We start from the raw sequence: 23,388 nt of genomic DNA on the forward strand, positions 1-23,388 counted from the left end.
CCTTCCCCATCTGATTCCTCCCATTTGAGCTGCTGGTACCTTTGGCCACGAGTCCTAATACATGTCTAATGTCAAGGGCTGATTAGTTATGGCAGAGTAAGAACTGAAGCCATTGGCATTGGCACTGCACTGACCATGTGCAAAGGAAGAGAGTATCATCCCAAGGCCACATTTTCAGAGAGAAAACTATTTTCAGTTGCTGTGTGTTTACAGGTTAGGTACAATATGTTAGGCTTATCGACTGTTTGACTAGCATGGAACACCCAACTAATGAACTCATCCTTTCCTGAAGAAGTAGCTCAAGCTCACGTTTACCTTTCCCCTGAATTTTCTACTTTGCACAAACGATGGTTATGATGAACGCTAACATTATGCTATCACGTCTTAATTATTAAAGGACAAATTGTTATCCAGTCCTCAAATCTCTTCTTTTCTAACTCATTGGCTTATTGCTGGTGGTTTCATTTTTCTCTAGTGTAGTTATCACTAGCTTGGTGGAGAGCAAAATTAAAAGTACAAATCGTGAACCAGGCCATCAGCTCAAGTCAGAGAGCATTCTGTTTATTATCTTCGCCTCAACACTGCACATGTCTGCAGAAACCCTGATGGTGATGAGTCTCCCTTCCTCTCCCTGGCCAAGTTGAGGGCTGAGGTGATGCAGGAGAGGAAAGGGAAAACCTGATGAATTAGAAGCTAATTAATAGGAATGCATTGACAGCTCCAGTAAGTTTCACAAGACTAACAGTTTGGGGTTTTAATTCACCCATGATGTTCCTACCACCTCTTGCCTTATGGTAATCCAAAACCGGAGACTGTAGACACACATTCAGCCCACTGAGTTCAAAGGCAAGGTACAGTACTTGGCTTGATTGGCAGTTTGGAATGCTCTCCAAAAAGCTCCACTTTGGAGATTAAAGGGACTCTTGATTTGACAGAATAGAAAAATCTTGTTACTAGACAATGAGGAGTTTCAGTCTAAGTGTAGGTCCAATAAACATGACTACAGAGCATTTATTATACGTAGCATGTAAGTCCCTGATGCTTTAGCAATTGGAAGGTATAAGTACATTCTTGGAATGAGGAGAGCCTCTTTCATGAAAAGCATTAGAAGATAGGGAAACTGCTTTCTTAGTAAAAGGTGAAGTGGGGTAAAGCCCAAAGGAAAAAAAGAATTTAAACACTCATTCGATCTTCAAAGTAGAGATCTATAATCTTCAAAGTAGAGATTTGATGACCCCTCTCCGAGGCGTGTTTACAGAAAGATGCTTACACTGGGAAGGGGGCTAAAACCCAAGTGCCAGTCCAAAGCCTGGAGTCTACAAGTTATTACTACAGTTAAGAATTACAGCACTATCCACGGAAACGAGAGCGGCTACAGTGTACTTGCTTATGGACCGCGAAAGGTTCTTCTTACAAATTCCCATAATAATCCACAGTATCACACCAACGTCTGAAACATTTCACATCCACTCATTTATCTGCTCTCATTCTCAGAAGCATCCTGTGAGATAGCTGTGATTTCCATTTTACACACCAGAAAATGAAGACTCAGGGAAGTGAGTAACTTTCCCCAGGGCAGAGAGTAAGTAAGAGGCAGGGTAGAAGCTGAAACTCAGCTCTGATTTTTGGATGCAGTGAAACGCAGGGATTAGTACCTACATTTCATGTGAGGGGAATGCAGCCTAACATATGGAGTTGTAAGGCCATTTGCCTGGGATTTCTGGAGAGATAATTTGCTTATTTCACCAGGGAGTTACCCGGTTTCCTGATAAGTACAGCAAAAGGCTGCTTTCAAAATTTTCCTTTGGCCGTGGGGAACCTGGGTGGTTCGGTTGTTAAGCCTCTGCCTTCGGCTCAGGTCATGATCTCAGGGTCCTGGGACGGAGCCCTGCATTGGGCTTCCTGCTCAGTGGAGATCTTGCTTCCCCCTCTCCCTCTACCTGCCGCTCTGCCTACTTGTGCTCTCTCTCACTCTGTCAAATAAATAAATAAAGTCTTTAAAAAAATTCCTTTGGCCAAACAACAAATACATTAAAACTGTCTTTAGTAAATATTGTTTGAAAAGAAGGATTAAAATTAATCATTGGAATCTTTCTTGAGAATATCTATTGTTTTTCAATCTCTCTTTCATTAAACATGGCAAGTATGAACAGTTTAAGGAAACTATATCAGACTGAATACACTAATCTTATCAGTTCTAAATATAAAGATGGACTCTGGTGTGTCACAGAAACACCCCTAATACAAAAGGATGATAATTCTCCGAAGTTCTAATTAGTAAAATATAACAGACGGATAATAAATTCTGAAATTTTTTCTTTGGAGACAAAAAAACCCAAGCAAAAAACCAAAAACAAACAAAAAATCATGTTGAACTAAGTTTAGAGGCCACCTAAGTCCATTTCTGCTTGAGAGAATCTGAAATCGTGGCAGTGAGGAAGAGAGAATGACATGTGGAATTTTGTTCAATATGAATTTCTACTTCCCCAACCAAACAGCACGCTTCACAGTTCAGGGTTTGTGAAAAAAGCCCCATGGTTGGTTTCCACAGTTTCCCTGGCCCTGATTTGCATGAACTCCCCCAGGTTAGCAGAGCTGATTCCTGTTTGCCTCTCTCCTGACAGCCCTCTTCTTTCTGTCTCCCTGAGGCTTACCTCATCTCCCACCTCTCTGGGTCTCTCTCTGACCTAACACCCTGTACACCCAATATGTTTCAGTATAAAAGTCCCCATGTTCCTGGGAACCCTGGAATTTGGGCTCTGGGAATACTCTGCAAGATAATTCATCTCTTCACGGACCTATTCACAAAGTATCTGCTGACTGACCACCTCCCTGTCCACTCACTCACCCCATGCACAGCATGGAGGCCATGCTGTGGCCGCCTTCCCTCCCTGTCTTCCCGCCCCACCTCAGAACCACTCGCCTCTTCACATCCAGCGTCCTCTAGCAAAGCACGTCTGCCCTTTGCCCAGCCTGCTTCTCTCCTCCTGGCTCCTTCTTTCCTCAGGGCATTCCCATTTCTTTCTCAAGCTCAAATGGAACCTTCTTTCTGAAGTCTAATCCTACTCTCTCTCAGTTAGGTGCTCCCACAACACACTCATTATTCATGGCTCCTTGTTCAAACAAAGCCCACCATATTATACTGTACATCCTTCTTTTGAAGCTTGAGGGAAGGTGGATATGGTTGGCTAACTTGTGTTCTCCAGGAAGCTCTGTGGAAGGCCTAACCCCTTACTTGCGAATGTGACTGTATTTGAAATGGGGGTCTCTGAAGATGTCATCAAGTTAAGATGATGTCATCCTGGGTTAGGGTGGGACAAATCCAATGACTCGGAGTCCTTAAAAGAAGAGAGACATTTGGACAGAGAGACACAGAGGGAGAAATCATGTGAAGATGAAGGCAGGGATTGGAGTTTTGTAGCTCCAAGCCAAGGGATGCCAAGAATTGCTGGCAACCACCAGAAGCAAGAAGAGAGGCACAGAACAGATTCTCCCTCAGACACTGGGAAGAAACCAATCCTGCTGACACCTTGATCTCAGACTTTTAGCCTCCACAATTGTGGAGGAATACATTTCTGTTATTGGAAGCCACCCAGTTTGTGGTAGTATGTCATGGCAGCCTTAGGAAATGAATACATTGGTGATAGCTTCTGGATATGCTCATCTTCCCAACTAGACCCATGGGCTCCTGGAAGTAGGGGCTGTGGTAATCCATATTTCCTCCGTCGCAGTACAAATACTGACACAGAATAGATGCTCAACACATTCTGGCCAAATGAGGGAAAGTTCTCAGCACCATCCTTCTGCTTGTAGGTCAGTGGATCCCAAGACGGTTCACTTCCCTGAGTGAGCAAGCTTAGGAATGAGGTGGAGAGATAACGGGTTAGCATCAAAACGATGACTTAGAGAAGACAAAGCAGAAAAATCAAAGTGGGAAAAAATGTGTCAAAAACGTTGTAGGTGGATTGTAAGAGGAAGTGGAGGTCAGGGCTGGGGTTGGTCAGGGAGGGAGTGTTTTGAATATTTAGGACTGCATCTTGAAATAATGGGTGATGATCAGGCCCCAGAGGGAGATGCCACACTAGACTGAGGGGTCAGGGTGGAGTAGGGAATGGGGAGCAAAGGAGCAAGCAAGTGATAAGGCCAGACTGGCGTTTGGGAAAAGATATTTATAAAGGGTCCTAAGGCAAAGCACGCCTTTCTATAAGATGGGACAAGGACTGTGGCAGCAGGTCCTTGTGTGACAGAAACAGGACAAAAACACGGGCAGCTGCCAAAGTGTGGACCTGAGAACAAAGAGTATGAAGACGGCCAGGGGCCCAATGAGGAAATCCTGAGGAGGGGACAACGTGGGGACTAGCTGGGAGCTGAGGAACTAAGGAGGTAAAGATCTCCCAGGGGGCACCCCAGTTGGTTGTTGGGGTGGGGGGCAGAGGGCTCTCATTCAGTGGGTACCATAAGCTCACCCCTGGGCTCAGAGAAGATGATGTGTTTGTCATCCAGATGAATGAATCTGGCTCCTCTTTTTAGAAACCTTTGCAACATATTCCACAACTTCTCTCAATAACTCATTTTAGCCTTTAATAGGTCTCCAGGCCAGGAGAATCTTCCTCCCATCCAAAACAGCAATTCCTCACTTTAGAAGCACATTTTCTCCCTCTCATTCTTTCCTGAGTCCAGTTGAAAAGTAAGGTGTGGTCACTATTTCCTGTTGTGAATCCTTCACACTGTTGAGGCCTAGTCCCAATATATTTTCTGCTTCTTCTCTCCAAAAAAACAAAAACAAAACAAAACAAAACAAAAAACAACAGCAACAACAACAACAAAAAACAAAACAAAAACAAAAAAACTCTCCCCTGCAAAAAACTATTTTGGTTTACTTAAGGTTTCCTCATGGGGCCGTTAATTATCTCTGTGGTTCTTCTCTAGTCTCTTTCTTGGGTGTCTCCTTGGTCATGGGGCACCGAACTGGGCCTCCAGAGATGCAGGAAAGTGCAGCAGGATCAGTGGAGGCTGTGGAGCCAGACTGAACTAGGTTTTAATAGCAGCTGCCCTGTTACCTAGTTGTATGTTCTTTGATACATACAAGTGGAGCCTCAATTTCCTCATCTGTAAAATGGATCAACAGTAGTTACCGTATACTTGGAGAGTTGTGCCGGTTAAAAATAACGTACATGAAATCCTTGAAAACATTAGGAAATGATGGCTCCCATTGTCGGTGTTGGTTGGTGCAATGCTGATGACGTTGGGAAAACCACCCTTTAAAGGACTTTAATAAACACCCAGGAAGTCTGTGTGCTTAAACCACAACATCACTGCATAGTTCAGATGGTAACTCTTGCTGTCTCTCATGGTCACATAAAACACAAACTGGTCTTATTCCCATACAGCAAAACCACGTACAGGACGAGGAACTTTGCTTCTGAGGGTCAAATTTTCAAATTTTCCTTCCACAAAGATAAAGTTACATAATATATCAAACAGTTATTTCACTTGCAAAGGGACTTGAGTAATGGTATCTTTAAAACTCTCATAGTGACTGAACAAAATCATTGGGATTTTTTTTAATCAGAGAAGACTAATAAAGTTCCCACTGGAGATAAACTCACTCTAATCAGCTCCTTTATATCCGCTTCCCTCCAAACCCTGTAAATACTACTGTGTTAATAGTATTTTCTAAAAAGATTTATTTATCAACGGGGGCGGGGGGTGGTGGAGAGAGTGAGTGTGAGTGGGGGAAGGGGCAGAAAGAGAGGGAAAGGATCCTCAAGCAGACATCCGGCTGAGCATGGAGCCCAATGTAGGCTTGATCCCAGGACCCTGAGATCACAACTTGAGCTGAAATCAAGAGTTGGACACTTAACCATCCAGGTGCCCCTACTATGCTAATAGTGTTTTAAACCAGTGTGTACAGTGTGATCTCAAGTAAATAAAATTGTACAGTGCAAGTATGGGAAAAAGATATTATAATGCTAAAATTGTTTATTTCCTGGGGACAGTATGATTTATTTTCCATAATAAGACTTAATTACTCATATAAAGAAAAGTTTTTTGAGAAATGGCACATATAACTATAAAAACATGTTATTACAAATATTTAAAAATACGTGTATCAAGTAAACCGCTGAAAAAGGTAATATTGTGTTTCTGAGTGATGACACTATAAGTGATTTGTTTCTTTTTTAACTTTTCTGAACTTTACAAATTATTTATTTATTGAATATTTTTAAATTTTTAAAAAAGATTTTATTTATTTATTTGACAGTGGGGGGAGTGACAGACAGAGGCAGAGGGAGAAGCAGGCTCCCCACTGAGCAGGGAACCTGATATGGGACTCCATCCCAGGACCCTGGGATCATGACCTGAGCCAAAGGCGGACACATAACCAGCTGAGCCACCCAGGCACCCCTACAAATTATTTATAATAATACTGCAATGTATTATGTAATCATACTTTATGATCTATTATTAAATAATGATAAATGCATTGAAAAAATTTATCAAGAAAAATGAAGAGAAAAAGGATGTCACATATTGCTGTATTGATGACTCATGTCCTATGACCAACAGGTATTTATTTGTCCCTTTCAGAAAATCACCAAATCTCAGAATTTAAGGGCTTCTGAGTCATCCAAGATGCCTATTATTTGATGTAGGATCTATTTTTGTAATAATATAAATAATAATAATAATAATAATAGCAATATAGTAACTGTGCCAAGCCTTTGTAATAAACACTTTAAATACATGGAGCACTGGGTGTGGTGCAAAAACAATGAATACTGTTACGCTGAAAAAATAAAAATAAAAATTAAAAAAAATTAAAAAAACAACAACAACACTTTAAATGCATTTGTCCATTGGAGCTTCAGAATAATTCTATGGTACTTAGGTAAGGTATTTGTAGTAGGCAGAATAATGTCTTGAAAATGTCCACTTTCTAATTCCTGGAATCTGTGACTATGTTAATTCATATGGCAAAAGGCAATTAAAGTTGCAGGTGGAATTGAAATTGACAGTCAGCTGACCTTGAGATAGGGAGATAATCCTGAATTATCTGTGTGGGTCTAGTATAATCACAAGGGTCCTTGTAAGTGAAAGAGGGAGGCAGAAAGAGACTATCAAAAGGATGCCATGGAGAGAAAGACTTAACTGGTCATTGCTGGCTTTCAAGATAGAAGGGGGCCCTAGCCAAGGAATGTAGACAACCTCCAGATGCAAGCAAGTAAGGAAACGGATTTTCCCCTAGAGCCTCCAGAAAGGAATGCAGCCCTGAGGATACCTTGATTTTAGCCCAGTGAGACCTATTTCAGATTTCTGACCTCCAGAACTGCAATATGAAAAATTAGCGTTGTTTTAAGCCACTGAGCTTGTGGTAATTTGCTACAGCATCCATAGGAAACAAATGAAGTATGATATCCCAATTTCACAGGTGAGCAGACTAAGCCTTAGAAGAGTAACTTGATGAAGGTCGCATGTAAGTGGTTATGACAGCTCCAGCACTGGAGCCCAGGCTGTCTGATGATATTGCCTGTACCCCCAGGCACCTGGCCTTACTGGAGTCCCAGATGTTTGTGCTGCACCTGCGTGAACATTAAAATCTGAAAATGCTCTCATCGGTAGCCCCCTGCCCCTGAGAATGGCTCTAATTGGTAGAAATGATGTCCAATATTTGGTGCTTAGAGTGGTCTTTCCAGTCATTTCCCCCATTGATTTATCAGGCCAAATAACCCAATTCCTCCTTTATGAGAAATATTTTTTAAGTATTTGAAGTCAATAATCCCTTCTCCCTAAGTCTTTTCTTTGGGTGGAACAAACCCAGATTCAGTCTTTCCTTATTAAGACATTAAATTCTAGCACTTTCCTGACCTCTTCCCTCTGGAAATCATCCACACTGTTGACACCCATTTGAGGACATGGGGAGTTCTTAACCTTACTTTTGACTTTCTTCCAGGAGCTTATCATGCTGACCTTATCCCTTCTGAACTTGATATAGTCTATCTTGAGCTCTTCGATGGAAATATTTCTAAATATCAATCAATCCATCAATACTGATAATTTTTGGATTATCTATTCTAATGACTTGAAACTATAGCTTGCTTTCAAGTTCCTTTTGATATTACCACAAACTGATTCCACTCTTTGTTGACATGAGTCATACCTTTCTTGTTTTAGCTGGGAAGGCGCAAGAAGAAAAGGTTTGTTAAACTACAATAAGGAACTGTTCTGGCAAACCAGCAACTTTATAAGGAGCCTTGAGATACCATAGGCTGCTCCAATGTGCCAGTCTGAAGCTGTGTTACCCGTTCCAGTGGGCTGGGGAGTCAGGAGGAAAATGAAAGAAATGTTAAGAGTCAATGTGATTTCAAGGCACCTGGGTGGCTCAGTCGGTTAAGCACAGGACTCTTGATTTTGGCTCAGGTCATGATCCCAGGGTCATGAGAAGGAACCCTGCTCAGGGCTCTGTGCCCAGTGGGGAGTCTGCTGGAGATTCTCTTTCCCCCTCTGTCCCTCTCCCCTGTGCTTTTTCTCTCTCAAAAATAAATACGTCTTAAAAAAAAAGAGTCAATGTGATTTCATCATATTAAATTACTGTGAGTCATTGAGGTAGAGAGACCTGCACACAAATATTAGTAACATCCACAGCTCTAAATGATCCATGTTGCTGTTCCCTTGTTTCTGCAAATAATCAAGGGCTGACTGTAAACAAATAAGACAGCCAAGAAAAATCCCTGAACTTATGCAGTTGCATAATGATGAATGCTTGGTGAAAAAAACATGAACCCATATTTCATTCATTTCACTCCCTGCATCTCTTCCAAGGATGGGTGGGGAGGGTGGGGATAAAACATTTTTGTGGGCTAGTATATAAACATCCCACTAATTAAGTAAGCTGCTCTGTCAGAAGTGACTTGAAGAGTCAAAGGTACTTGAACACAAAGCATAAGGTTTGCATTTCCTTTCTAAATACCTATGGGAGTAACAATAAAAATAGAAATGCCACAATCAACTTCACTTGGGGTTTTTCTGAATCCCAAATGTTTGAAAAAATAGTTTGATGTATTGAGGGAAACAGGTGCAGACAGTCTGGACCTCTGGGTACCTAGAGCAGGTCTCTCTTGGGTGCTGACTATTAGACAAACCCAAATCAGGACACCAAATGAACCTCCAATGGTGAGGATTTTAACCTTACTGTGTCTGCTGCTTTTGTACCTTTATGCTTTGGGAAAGTCAAACACCTGGGCTGTAACATTACGCTACCTCATGGGGCTCCTGGAAAGGGTAACTTAGAATGGTTTCATTTTTCGATTAAAAAAAAAGTATCTAGGGGCGCCTGGGTGGCTCAGTGGGTTAAGCCTCTGCCTTCGGCTCAGGTCATGATCCCGGGGTCCTGGGATCGAGCCCCACATCGGGCTTTCTGCTCAGCAGGGAGCCTGCTTCCCCCTCTCTCTGTCTCTGCGTGCCTCTCTGCCTACTTGTGACCTCTGTCTGTCAAATAAGTAAATAAATAAAATCTTAAAAAAAAATCTTACATAAATGGTGATACAGTCTATGCCTGGGACTCATCACATACCACCCGTATTCAATAGGCGAAGCCCTTTCATTTTCAGAATTGTATGATTTGAGCTTTGCTGGCTTCTATTTTGCCTCCTACAGAACACTTCTGTGTTATCTAAAGTAAGAGAAGAGATGCTCTGTGGGTGAGGGGAGAGCCAGTATGAATGAAATGTCGTTACGTCTCGTGTCTGACTGCCCCTGGCCATCCCCCTACCCACCAACAGTGCACTCCATGGCCCCAGCTGGTAAGCCCTAGGTATCCCAGGAAGCACACAGCATCTGCCCTGCAACTCCCTCTTACTCCTACCCTGTTCCTTCTCCTTCCATGTCATCTGGGGTCTGCTCTTCCAGTCTTGATCCTGTCTCTAGCCTGGCCTTGGCATTTGGACTTAGCACCTCTGATGTTCAGATGCCAAATCTCTGCCTCTTTGAACACCCATGGAGCCTATAAAGGGAATTTTCTCTATCGCTCCAGTCCTATAGAATCCAACTCAATCCTGGCTAATTGATGCTATCCTTCCGTTCCCTAGGAGAGGGATTTAATGTATCACAGAAGAGGTCTCCTCCAACTTTCAGTTGTCCTCCAAATTTCAGTTCAAGGGCCATGCCAATAAATCAAAGACTTCATGGTGACTGATTTCATTGACAATTTCAGGCAATGTTTTACTCATGCTTGTTATTCAACAATACTCAACAACAAATGTTCATTGATTACCCACGGTGTGCCATGAACTTGTACTCGATCTCCATATACTTACAGCAACCTTGCAAGATTTTCGGGGGAGGAAGCAAAGGATTAAAGAGATTAAGTAACTTACCCAAGGTCACACAGCTAGTAAGTGGCAGAGCCAACTCTGGGTGCCAACTTTGACTATACCCTGCTGCCTCATTCTATAAATATCTGGAAAGGGCTTAGTTATTTGCAAGATGTAATTCCAACCTCTTAAGGTCTCAGGCTACATAAGGACTTCTAGGGGAACCCCTCATCAATTACTCCATGGGCCTGGGTCCAAGAAAGCTAACACTCCAGAGTGTACTAATTACCCAAGGGCTTTTGGGAAAGGTGGTCCGCTTTTGGTAGGAATGAAGCACTGTTTCGGTGCCTTTGAAGTGTCTAACAGGAAATACTTTGCTTCAGCCTAAACTGCTGAGGGACATATTCAAGTGGATGGCACTCGACAGGTTTGGAATAACACATTCTCCAAGTGCTCGGAGTTTATGAGCAGAGCAACAACGAAAAGAATTCCATTGCTAGACTTCTCTTTCTGGACACTCAGCCACAGTGACACTGGGATTTGGGAGCTTTCGTGTATATATTCCATAAATCAAAAAAACCCTTCACAGAGAGTTCATCCAGAAACTCCACGGAGAACTGGTTCTTAGAGACCCGCAAGACTTCCGTGGTGTCATCAGCTCATCTGCTAATACAGACTACCGCTTGTTTGAGGGACTTATCATCCCTTCCCTCCTCCGCGGTTGAAGCCATCTTTCCTCCATTCCTTTTGCCTTTCTTGCAAACGTCCCCCCTCCATGAGCCCTGGAACCTCTGAGGTTTTTGTTTGTTTGTTTGTTTGTTTGTTTTAAATAAATTCCTCTCTCCTTGCCAGGGCCACCTTACGAAAGAGAAGTCTACATAGGTGCAAGGAACCGGACACCAGAAGGGCTCTGTTCTTGGTTTAATTAAAGCTCTACTCCCGTGGACTTGAAATTCTTAAAGGGCCCTGCATGTTAACCTTGCACTGGCTGCCCCCATCTATATTCGGTCCTGCTCTGTGCCATGGACATGGAGACAGGGAGAAGAGTCACGCCACACAACTGAGAGTGGGTGGCGTGCCAGTCCCCCTTTGGAACTTGGCAGGCATTTTCCCACAGAGACAATCCATAAAGATGGACAGAGGTGATAAAAGCTCTACCCTCCTTGGCCTCCGTATTTTCTTCTCTAAAATGGAGATCACAGCATTTAACCTTGCATGTTACTGTGAGCACAGAGTGGGACCGTGTATGTAGTACCCATCAGCGTGTTTGATATACAATAGGTATTTGATGAATGAAATCCACAGGAGAAAGCAAGTGCAGAAGTCAGAGTCTGAAGTCTGGAGGAGTTAGGCACTGGCTTAGAATCACTCAGCTCCAGTGCTTACAAAGACGTCTCATTTCAGTCAGGTGACTCGGCTTCTCCCAGCCTCAGTGTCTTTATCTATAAAATCCCTTTATCTAATATTTACCTTGTAGGGTGATCGTGGGATGTCAATAACATAATGTATTTGAAGAACCTAGTTTATCACTTGGCACCTAGTAGGAGCTCAGAAAATAACAGTTCTTTCTTTGGTTCCCTATAACACCATTTCTGTCTTCTAAACAATTCATTTATAAGTGATGTAGGGACACAACCATTAGTAAGTGTCTTACACTATCCAGCTTCCTTTATGCTGTATGAACTACAAAATGGAACCTCCTTGTACGTGAAAATCACTTCATAAAAAATATTTGAAGATTACTCTTCCTTCTTTGCTACACATGAATTCCCTGAAGGCAGGAATCAGGTTTTATTTACCCTTGTAGCCTAGAACACCTTCTAACACATGTCAGAATCTTAGTTGAATTAAATCTGTCTTCTGTTGTTTTTGCCAACGACAAGATGATAATTTTTCATAATATTTCCAAACTAGCAATTAATTATTAGCCTGTCAATGATTAGGAAGCAGAATGTACCAAAAATAGCCCCATTAAAGGCCTTTTTATCCTTGCCCATCGCAGTTGGCTCGTATTCCCACATTCTTGGGTCTGGTTCTTGCTCCATCAACAAAGCTATTCCACTAACGAACATAACTTAGTTTTGTACAACCAGCCACCTTCTCTGGCAACAACCTGTGTAGAGAAGCCAAAGGAAGAAGAATTTCCTAAAACCCCAACCAAACCCCGACCCCCTTTTAGGATTTAAGGAGGCCTCAGAACTGTGACTTTAAGCCATAAGAGGGCCACGGGTCCCTGTGAGCGCCTTCTGATAGGTATGTATTTTCTCTCCAGAAAACTATATTCAGTGTCCTCTATACAATTTCAAGGGGTTCCTGGAGCTCCTGCAGCCTTTGTAACTCAGGTTGAGGATTCTTGTTAGAATAGCCCAGAAAAGTGAATGAGCCCTGTGAAAGATTCAAGTTCCCGATAAATTCTAGCCCATGTTCAAACCAAAACAGAACAGTTACAACTCCCCAGATTTAACCTCAGGGTTGTCCCCGAGGGCTTGGCCCGGCACCTTCACTGTAAGGACATCTAGCCAAGCAAGCAGTGGCTACTCTCTGGAAAACCTAAGTTCAGCCAAGTAAAATGAAACCTTGTTTGATAATATCGTTTACATTTCCAAATCTCCGGTATCAAGCTTTCTTCCTATCCCTTGTGGCCCTTCCTAAGTTTAGCCGCTGGTGTAATGGGGTAACCATGGCAACAACCACCTGCCTATTTAAAACCATCTCCAAAGCTAAATAAGGAAGCCTGGAGAAAACGGCTGCTCGCCTGCCTCTTGGTGGACAAAGGAGGCACTCATGAGTGTTTTCCACCGGAGCAAGCAGGCGGGGTAGAAGCAGCAAGGACTCAAAGTTCTTACTAGGACGGCTGCTAGGACCTTGTGCCGCAGGACCCACCTCTGCGCCACTAGGTCTCCCTTTATTTGGAGGCACGCAAATCTGTGTGCCTCTCATCCCAGGTGACCCCACTACCTTGACCTTGACCAGGGGAAGGTGTGCAACTACCTGTAGCCTAGTCTTATTAATGGCATGGAGGAAGTGGGAAGGAAAAACACTCACCAGATCACAGTGAAAGGCACAATTACAACTTTTTTCTGACAGAGGTATCTTTCTAATTATATTTAATCATGTGGGCAATCGACAACCACTCTATTTATATGTCCTGTGAGGACCTACTGATTTATGGAACATGGAGAAATTTCTGCCTTCCTCTGCTTCATCACTCTACAAACTTCCTTTGCTCTTCCCCGAGCATGCTGCTTCCTCTCATTCCTTGTTATTATCCTTCTGTACTTTTGCTTCCTTCTCCCTGGGCTGCCTTTTCTCTCTCTCTCTTTTGTAAAGATTTTATTTATTTATTTGACAGAGAGGAGAGAGATCACAAGTAGGCAGAGAGGCAGGCGGGGGGGAGGGGAGCAGGCTCCCTCCTGAGCAGAGAGCCCAATGCGGGGCTCGATCCCAGGACCCTGAGACCATGACCTGAGCCAAAGGCAGAGGCTTAACCCACTGAGCCACCCAGGCGCCCCTGTCCTTCTCTTTTTGTCAACCTGAAAGATATACACTTGTTTCTCAGGTCTTGGCATCTCCACAGATAGAAGTCCTTCCACACCAAATTCCATGTCCTTGCTTTGTGTTCCCATAGGTTAGCTCGATTCATACCACTAAACACAAGTCACTCTGCATATCTGCCTTCCGGTCTGCATCCCTGGACTGTGAGTCCCTCTGTCCAAAACACCTACAGAACAGTGCCTGGTACAGAGTCTGTTTTCAAAAGCTAGTGTGGAATGAACCAATGAGCAGAACCGCTATGGATTTCACAGGCATCTGGCATTTTAACAAGTATGTGTGTAAGGGTATGCGTAAGGTCACCTCTGGGAAAAGAGCACCTCAGAGGTGGAAGAGAAGGAATAATTTAGCGTGTGTGGGAAAATGGAAGAATGTGCAAGGAGGGTCGGCTGATTACAGTAAGGGTGGAAGTTGGATGTACACCTGTTAATAGTGATTCGTGATTGTGTGCAGGATGTGGGAGGGCCAGGCGGAACAGGCCTAGGACAGAAGGACCACACTAAGAAGATCAGTTCAGCTAGTAGGTCGCAGATAACTTTTCCTGCAGCTTAAGTATGTTGTGATAAGAGTTTCTTTTTCCCGGTTAACCTTCCGGGCAGTGGGGTCAGGGGAAAGGATCAGGAATGAAAATGATGGCCCTCTTTGGGGGTGCAAGGCTTTAGACAAATGTCTTCAGACAACACTGGACCTCTGCTCTGAAGGGAATCCTACGGGCTGAATAAGTCACTCCCTTCAGGCTCAGTCTGCATTCCTCCTCCCCACCTGCTGGAGGGTGGGGAGGGACACAATGGTCATCTTGCAATGGCACAACAAAGAGGAACAGGGATGGAAATCAACCAAAGAGAAGAAAAAAAGAAAGAAGAATGGAGAAAGGTATTTTAGCAATCCCGGGTTAGCTATGTGCCAGTCACAACTCACTTCTAGCATATTGCCTCCCACCAGCAAGAAGGGTTTGGTTTTGTTTGCGAGAGGACTGGTTTTCTCTCTCCTGTATTTTTGGACCTAACATCCAGGCTTCACCCAGGCAGGGGCTGAGGCTGGGACCTGGCCGGCTTCTGGTCTCACAGCCTCTGCAGGGGCCTCCCTCTGCTGCCCTCTGCTGTCGGGGGAAGCGGAGGCGACGCCCTCTCCGCCCTCCCGCCCAGGCCCCGTCGCTGCCTCCCCCTCCCTTCAAAACCCAGAAGAGACGAGGCCCCTGCCGTCCCGCCTGCCCTTCCTCACAGAAATTCTCGGGGGCTGGGGGCTGCGGGAGCTTTCCGCCTAGAGAAAGCGGCCTGGAGTGGGGTTCTAGTTAGCCAAGAGCAAATCCCCACCTCTTAAGGCCGGGATACCACGCCCTCCCTGCCAGCTCGCCGTTCCTCCCACTGCACAGCATCCTCTGGGAGGGGACAGGCGGCCAGGCTGTGGCAGGTTTCTGACACCGATTTCTGCTTGGAAATGGAAACCCTCCTTCCGGCAACGTGGCAGGAAAGCCAAGTCAAGTCCCCGGGCGGCGGGGCCAAGAACGTTTGGGTGAGAGCAGGTGGACGCCTGGGTCTAGCCGGCTGCGTGGGGCGGGGCGGGGCCAGCGGGCAGTGCCTACGGGGAGGGATGCAGCCTCATGACACTCTTACCTGCTGTTGAATTTTTCAGGGTGTTTCTCTCTCATCACGTGGAATCTGTGTGCAATGGAAGCATCCTGAAAGGGAACAAGAGGAAAGCAGACGCCTGGTTAGTGGTCATGACCGTGCCCTGTGGAAAGAAAGGAAGCACACAGGCTTTCACCGAAAGCCCCCAAACCTGGAGAGTTGGGGTCACAGGGGAGAAAAGGAGGGTCCCACAAAGGGGGAACACCAGGTCTAAGGTTAGGGGCTAGCCACCAAAGCTGGCAGAGCCTAAGCCGCTCTGCTCCTTGCAGTTTTCACTCTCCGCCATAGTTCAGGGTGAATGAAGGGGACAGCCGCTGCCCTTTGAGGGGAGAGCGTGTGTCTGGGTGTGGGGGCAGTTAGAGTGCAGAAGCCTGTGCGTGGGGTTGAGTGTGAATTTCTGGAAATGCCTTGCCATATTAACTCTTTTTAAAAAATACTTTTTATTTGGGAATATTTTAAGACTCACAAGAAGTTGCAAAAATAGTACAGAGAGTTCCTGTATCCCTTTCACCCAGCTTCCCCCAATAACATCTTATGTAACGATGGTACATTGTCAAAACCAGAAAACTGACTTCAGTAGATGCTATTATATATAAATTCTAGTCATCTGCATCAGGAGAAATAATTAGTAGCATTGAATAACATGCTTAGTAGTATATTTCAATGTCTGGCTTCTCTTACTTGATCTCCACAGAAAGGACCTTCCCCAAGGTCAAAAAGAGTCTCACTAGCACCTTCTGTGGACTCTTTGCTGCTCTCCTATTTGCACACCCCCTTTGCTGCGCTATTGGCCACCTGCTCCTCAGCACTCACTATTAGGAAGGCTCCCATGACACCATGTTTCTGGGCTTTCCATTCTCTGATCAGACCTTCTCAGACTGAGTCTTATATGCAGCCTACACTCCATGTCATAGATCATCTCGAGTTCTCACACTTATTACTAATGTCTCTGATGTCTCCACAGTGTGTATTTCTAGAACCAACCCTCAGCTTCAGCCCTAAAACCAAGCTCATCTTTCCTCCTCATGCTAGGTCTTTCACCCTCATTAATGGTCTCCTTGTCAAGCAGAAGAATGTGTTGAGCCCCCTCACTGCTCAGGCCTCATGCCAACACGTTAGGTGCAGGTGCTGGGCTTTAGAAAGAAATAGGAGAATCAAGCTGTAGGTTGGGGGGCAGGGAGTGACACAGAAACAAGGGAGCTGACTCAGATACGTGCAGAAAAAAAAGCTACAGAAACTCATTTACTACACTATGTGGCTAAAAGAGAACTGAAATTCCATTTAAGTGAATGCATATTAATTCCATTTCTTGTTATGTACTCATAAAAGAAAAATTCTGAATGTTATCATTATTTTTTAACATCAGGAGGTATCGTTCAGTGGAGCAGCTTTTTTTGAGTATGTTCTGTGTGGGGGGAGTAAAATATAGGCCAATGGTGGGAGACAGAAAGGCTGGAAGCAAGTTAGGGGGCAAAGAGGGGCTTCTGTCATACTTGTACTTGGCAGAGGAGTAAACCCAGTAGGCAGCCCACTACAGAGGCAAGTCTAGGCCAAGGGCTTTTTTTGTGTGTGGTTGGCCAACACTCCTGCTGAAATAATGTTTTGGGAACTTAACATTTATTTCTTTTTCTTTTTAAAAAAGATTTTATTTATTTATTTGAGAGAGAGAGAAGGAAGAGAGGGAGAGATCTCACGAGCAGGTGGCAGGGGTAGAAGGAGAAACAGACTCCCTGCTGATAGCGAGCCTGAAGTGGGGCTTGATCCCAGGCCCCCAGGATCACGACCCTCGTCAAAAGCAGATGCTTAACCAACAGCCATAGAGGCATCCAGGATTTTAACATTTAAACTCTAGTTATTGATTGTTTCATTTTTCCTTTAAGACACATGGAGAATTGAAGGTCTTGGTTAGGCCCCCCATGGACACATGGTAGGACGTGTGCAGGGCCTCCAAGCTTCTGTCCTGGGGGGCTTCTCAGGCAGCAGGCCTTCATCTCCCCACCCCAGCTCTGAGCAAGTTTCAGTGAACACTCTGAATAAGATTCCTGTGACATCTGTCAAATGCTTCTCTAGAATTCAAGAAAATATTCCATCTACTTGTGTTCCTTTGAAGCACTAATTTTCTTCTGTCAGAGGAGAAAAGAAAGAAAGAGGAGGAAAGAAAAAAGTCATCACATGTTGCCTGGCATGATCTGTGCTTTGCCACCCCCCCCCCCCCGACATATCCCTAAGACTCTTAAGGACTGGTTCCTGGTTTTCTTATTCTCAGGGATATGGGCACAGGCTCCCTCCCTCTGCACAGTTCTGATTATCCTTGTTGTTGTTTTTAAAGACTTTACTTATTTATTCAACAGAGAAAGAGAGAGTACAAGCATGGGGAGTGGCAGAGGCAGAGGGAGAAACAGGCTCCCTGCTGAGCAGGGAGCCGATGTGGGACTCAATCCCAGGACCCTGGGATCATGACCTGAGCTCACTTAACCCACTGAGCCACCCAGGTGCCCCTGCTGTTGTTATTTTTTTTAAACTAGATTTTGCAAAGCTTCCTTTCACAAAGACCAGAGCCTTTATAATATTATTAGTTAAGCACGGGGTTCCATTGTAACCTCCTGACAAATACACAAAGTAGCAAGGGAGAGCTGAGCAGGAAAGGAGATGCTGATAAAGACCTTGACTCTGGGGTGCCTAGGTGGCTCAGTGGGTTAAGCGTCTGCCTTCGGCTGGGGTCATGATCTTAGGGTCCTGGGATGGAGTCCCGCATCAGGCGCTCTGCTCTGTGGACACCTGCCTCCCCTCCCCCTCTCTCTCTACCTGCCTCTCTGCCTACTTGCAATCTCTGTCAAATAAATAAATAAAAATTAAAAAAAAATCTTTAAAAGACCTTGATTCTGACCACATTTCTCTACCCGGGGATTTAAAAGAGTGAAGACTCCTTTGTCCTCTATTGAGCTCTGCGCCAGCCCCTGAGCTGGGTGTGTTTGTATTCAGCAGCGATTTCTTTAAATTTTGGAAACTAGTACTACAAGAGTCCAGACCCTTTCTTGGTAATAATTACAGCAACATGAGACTTCCATTTAGAAGGGGCAGGTGGATGGAGATGGGAATTGCAAAGCGTTGGAAGTGATGGCATTTCTGAAGGTCACTCTCCAGTGTCCCTTCTGTGAGGTGTGAGGAACAGAGGAGATGATGGGCTGCTCTTTCCTGAACTAAAACTAAAAGTCCAAAAGATTTTTTTGTGCTCCTTCCCAATATAAGCAACCATAATTTGGACTCTGAGATATTTGGATGTCTAGGTCAGGGATGTCCGACAGAAATAAATTTAAATTTTTTCTAGTAACCACATTCAAAAAGTGAAAAGGTGAAATTAACTTTGATAATATATTTTCAGTGACAAATGTTATCATTACAACATGTAATCAATATAAAAAATCACTGAGATCTTGAAAATTCTTTTATACTACATTTCTGAAATTTGGTGTATATTTTATCCTTACAGCATCTCTCAATTTACACTAGTACCATCGCAAGTACACAATCGCCCTATGTGGCTAATGTCGACCATATTGGACAACGCAGGTCCAAGTCACTTGGGCAACTTATGGAGATAAAAAGGACAAAGGAGACAATAAAACAGATCATTTGGAATTTGGATAGTTCTGAAAAATTATGGCAGATAGGAAGATGAAAAAGAGTGTAGACCCTTTGTCCCAGATATCTCTCAGTGAGTCCCATTGTCTTAGGACCTCCAAGGGCTCTCAGGTGACACACAAGAACTTAACCCTGAAGGAATCCAAAAAGTTGCAGGGAAAAGGTGCAGGAGCCCGAAAATTCCCTAATGGGTAGGGGGCTCATCATTTTGGAAACTTAGCTGGTGAAGACTGAGAACTACAATCTGTAAGGTGGAGAATGGTGTGCGGGTTAGTGTGGAGACTGTGGCCTCTCCTTGGCCCATGGGTTCCCCTAGCAGCAGAAATAGATTTCATTGAATCAAGGGATTAGCTGTTCACTCCTCCCGTGGAGGCTCAGTGACAGCAGAGCCTTTGAGGCACCGGGCATCACACATACCCCAGGAATTACTTCACGGGCCCAAACTTCCTGTCACTGATACCTGGCCATCCTGACATTTCTGCAAATCCGAAAATAAAGAGCAGGGATGAGAAGGCCAGAGAAGCCAGAGGAAGTAGCAGCCTGAATGACTATGTTTAAAATCTCCTGCCAAGGGGTGTTGTCAGTTAGGGGGACTGAGAAGGCCGACTCTCAGCTCGTCGCTGGTAGAGGGCCAGCATGTGTGTAGGGGAGGGGAATGTGGTAACGATGGGGCCACAGTGGTTCTCTGGGTGGCCCTGTTTATCCCTCCCTGTGTGACGTGGATTTTGCTGGTACCCTGGGGCCCCGGTGAACTTGTCAGGACAAATGCTTTCCCACCAAGGGCCACCACAGCAGCGGTCACTGTCACGGTCATCACCTTTATATATGCAAGGCAGCAGACACCTGACATCACTCAGATACCCTGAGTCCTTCAACAGAGGCAAAGACTTCACAAGGCTCTCTTTGCCAAAGGAGTCTGACTCTGATTATCAGAAGGAAGTAAAATTGTAAGTTGGTTTACATACCTACCTCTCCTCTTACAAAGTTTGGGAAGTCAAATAGGGAGGAAGAGCTTCTGCAAATGTCAGCCCCAGATTCTGTCAGAGTTGTGTGTTGGCTACTTGTTTTCTCAAGAATTTCCCTTTCCAACTTTTAAAGAGCGAGCATACAAACCCTGCAAACATTTTATTGAGAGAAGCCTTAGGGTACACCAAGGAGATAAAAACCATCCTGGTTCCTCACTGCTTCATAATAAAATATTAAACACACCTAAGTGAAAGGTGTATGGGAAAAAAATCGTGAGGAAGATATTGTGGAGTTCTTTATAACTTAAAAGACGAACAGACTGGGTTATTATAAGTCAGCCCCAGGCAAATAAATACCCTGACCAGTGAGTGTGATGGAGAATCTGTTTGTATGCATTTCCTTGGGGGACACTTAGGTGGTCTCCTTTCCTTCCTCCTGTCCCCCAGCTTCCTTCCTTCCTTCTTAGTTGCAAAAATGAACTAAAACCATGATCATCGTGGCTCTTGGGATTACAGTGAGGTTATCTAGGTAAGGTGAGGCTGTTTATTCTTTTTTGGTGTGTTTATCCATGGTCAGGAAGCACTAAGTGAGTGAAATTTTTTGCATATGGCACTGTGTAGAGACAGATAGGAGGGATCAAGAATTATGTTTTGGCAGCCAGAGCTGAGTGTGTCAAGGGGCTAAAGACTCTGAAGACAGCCACAGCTGTAAACTGCCATCTAGAAGTTTCCAGGCAGGACACCCGGCCCTGCTACTCTGCTCTCCCTTTGTTGTCCCCTCCTTGCTATCATTTTTCTCCATCTAGTTCAGTTCTGGGTTCTGCTCCTGTGTAAGAATACTTCTTCTGACCATTCTTCTCTGTTCTAATGGGCTGTCTCCACTCACTGAAGATTGGTGGGAACCATCTACATCAGAATTATCTCATAGGCCTGCAAACTTCCAGACCTTGCTCAGGCCAACCGAATCAGAAAGCAAACCAGGATCTGTCATGGGGGTGGAATTTGCATCTCCGACAAAGGGCACCAGTGAGTCATCACACACTAAATGTTCGGACTCCCCCTGCCCCCTACCAGTGTTACTATGAAGGAAAGCATCTGAAGACGGAGAGGGCTGTGTAGAGGCTGCATGGCTCCTGGTCCACAGCTCAGGGGCTCTGGAGCTCAACCCCAGTGGTTCTCAGCTCCACCACTCACCAGCTGAGACCTGTCTCTGTATTATTCTAAGATGCAGTTCCTTCTTACGAAATGCAAAAGGGTAATGACTATACCTATCATGTCACTATCAAGGTCGCTTCATGTGCAGCGAGGACTCAATAAATGTTAGCAAGCTATACTCTGGTTACTAGAGGAAAAAGACACAAGTTTTTGTGAAATTGTCATGATGGGAAGCCCATGTTCTAGAAGCCTCCTGAATACCAGACCTGTCGATCATGTCCCACTGGCAATAGCTGAGGGCTGTGCGTTCCTGCTGGGGAAAGTGGGACCTGAGCTGGGGGCCAAAAAGGAGAGAAGCATTTGAGCCAACAAGAAGAGGAAGGAGGGGTCTGCCTAGGTCACTGGAGTGGGGGCAGCTGGAAGAGGTCTAGGGAGAGGCATCTGCCCTAACTGAGGCCAGGTGAGCTGGGGAGATAAACCAGCTTGGGGCACAGGGACCCTGAACTTGCCGCCAGTCCAATCTCCCATTCTTTTTTTTTTTTCAGAGGTTTAAATGGATATTTTTTTTAATTCTTTTTTTAAATTTTTATTTATTTTTTCAATTTCTTTTCAGTGTTCTAGAATTGTTTACGCACCGCACCCAGTGCTCCATGCAATACGTGCCCTCCATAATACCCACCACCAGGCTCACCCAACCTCCTACCCCCTCCCCTCCAAACTCCCATTCTCTCAGACCATGACTGTCGGTCCTGTGATGCCTCTGTCTTCTGTTGTAGTAATAGAAAAACAGTGCTGGCTTAGGAGCCCAAAAATGATAGCCAATCGCTTCATCTGACTCTTTGTTTCCTTATCTACAAAATGGAGCTACTACTCTTATGGCTGCTCAAATGCGGTCATAAGAATCAAGAAAATACCTATAAATATGGTAAATTTTAAATTCTGTAAATATATGGTATTTTAAAACATCCTTTCCTCTTCCATGGCTCTTCTTCAGGTCTTCTTATTAAAGACTGTATTTATCTATTTATTTATTTGAAAGAGAGAAAGAGAATGAGATGTGCATGCAGTGCGGAGGGTTAGAGGAGGAGGAAGAGGGAAAGAATCTGATGCAAACTCCACGCTCAGTGCAGAGCTGACGTGGGGTTTGATCTCACCACCCTGAGACCATGACCTGATCTGAAACCCAGAGTCCGATGCTCAACCGACTGAGCCACCCAGATCCCCTTCTAGTCTTATGAAAACTCTTTCCTTGGGGCGCCTGGATGGCTCAGTGGGTTAAAGCCTCTGTCTTCGGCTCAGGTCATGATCCCAGGGTCCTGAGATTGAGCCCCACATCTGGGCTCTCTGCTCAGCAGGGAGCCTGCTTCCTCCCCTCTCTCTGCCTGCCTCTCTGCCTACTTGTGATCTCTCTGTCAAATAAATAAATAAAATCTTTAAAGAAAAAAAACCAAAACTCTTTCCTTAAATCTGCTCTTCTCTTAAGCTATGTATCATTTCCCCGTCTAATTCCTTTTTCTTTTTAAGCCACAAAAGTTTTCAAAAGAGGCTCAGGCGAGGATGGTTGACAAAAGCAACTACCACACAATCTGGGTTTGGATGGTTGGTTTGGAGGGATTTCTATGCATCTGACACTGAGCAGGGTAATTCCAGAGGCAAGGAAACTGAGAGGAAAACCTGTAAGGCACAGCGGGCCTGTGTCAGTTCCCGGTCCTCACTAGTCAAGTGTCTGCAGACCTCGTCTGTAAAATGGGGACTATCGGGACAGTGACACCTGCCAGACTGCAAAGGATTGTGATATATAAGGTCTACAATAGTGGAGAGCTCACAGTAGGTGCTCAATAAATGCTAGTGTCTTTGATGCATCCCCCTCCTGAAACCCAGTTCTATCTATGGAATGGATGGATCTTTTTTCTTCCAGATCTCATCCTTAACAGTTTGGGAAGGAGGGTCCACCCTCATCCTCTTTGGACCAGAAACTGAGTTCAGTATAACAAACTGAGTTGTGCTAGATGTGCTGGGGGCTGGAGGAAGAAAGAGGGATGTGGAGCTGTCCTTGTGCTCTGGGTGTGTGTGTGTGTGTGTGTGTGTGTGTGTGTGTGTGCAGGAGGGTATGTTGTGTGTGTGTGTTAGAGG

General features: G+C 44.7%; 1 protein-coding gene across 2 annotated transcripts in view; it reads right to left on the reverse strand.

Annotated features, from left to right (window-relative positions):
- DGKG (diacylglycerol kinase gamma) overlaps positions 1–23,388 on the reverse strand; it is a 159,549-nt gene that overhangs the window by 71,517 nt on the left and 64,644 nt on the right. For both annotated transcript variants that reach the window (XM_032875584.1, XM_032875583.1), the window contains one exon: positions 15,479–15,543. In XM_032875584.1, the coding sequence (XP_032731475.1) occupies positions 15,479–15,543 (65 nt within the window). The remainder of the gene's footprint in view (positions 1–15,478; positions 15,544–23,388) is intronic.

This window comes from Lontra canadensis, unplaced genomic scaffold (genome assembly GCF_010015895.1).
Source record: "Lontra canadensis isolate GAN:19392208 unplaced genomic scaffold, GSC_riverotter_1.0 scaffold56, whole genome shotgun sequence".
Taxonomy (NCBI): domain Eukaryota; kingdom Metazoa; phylum Chordata; class Mammalia; order Carnivora; family Mustelidae; genus Lontra; species Lontra canadensis.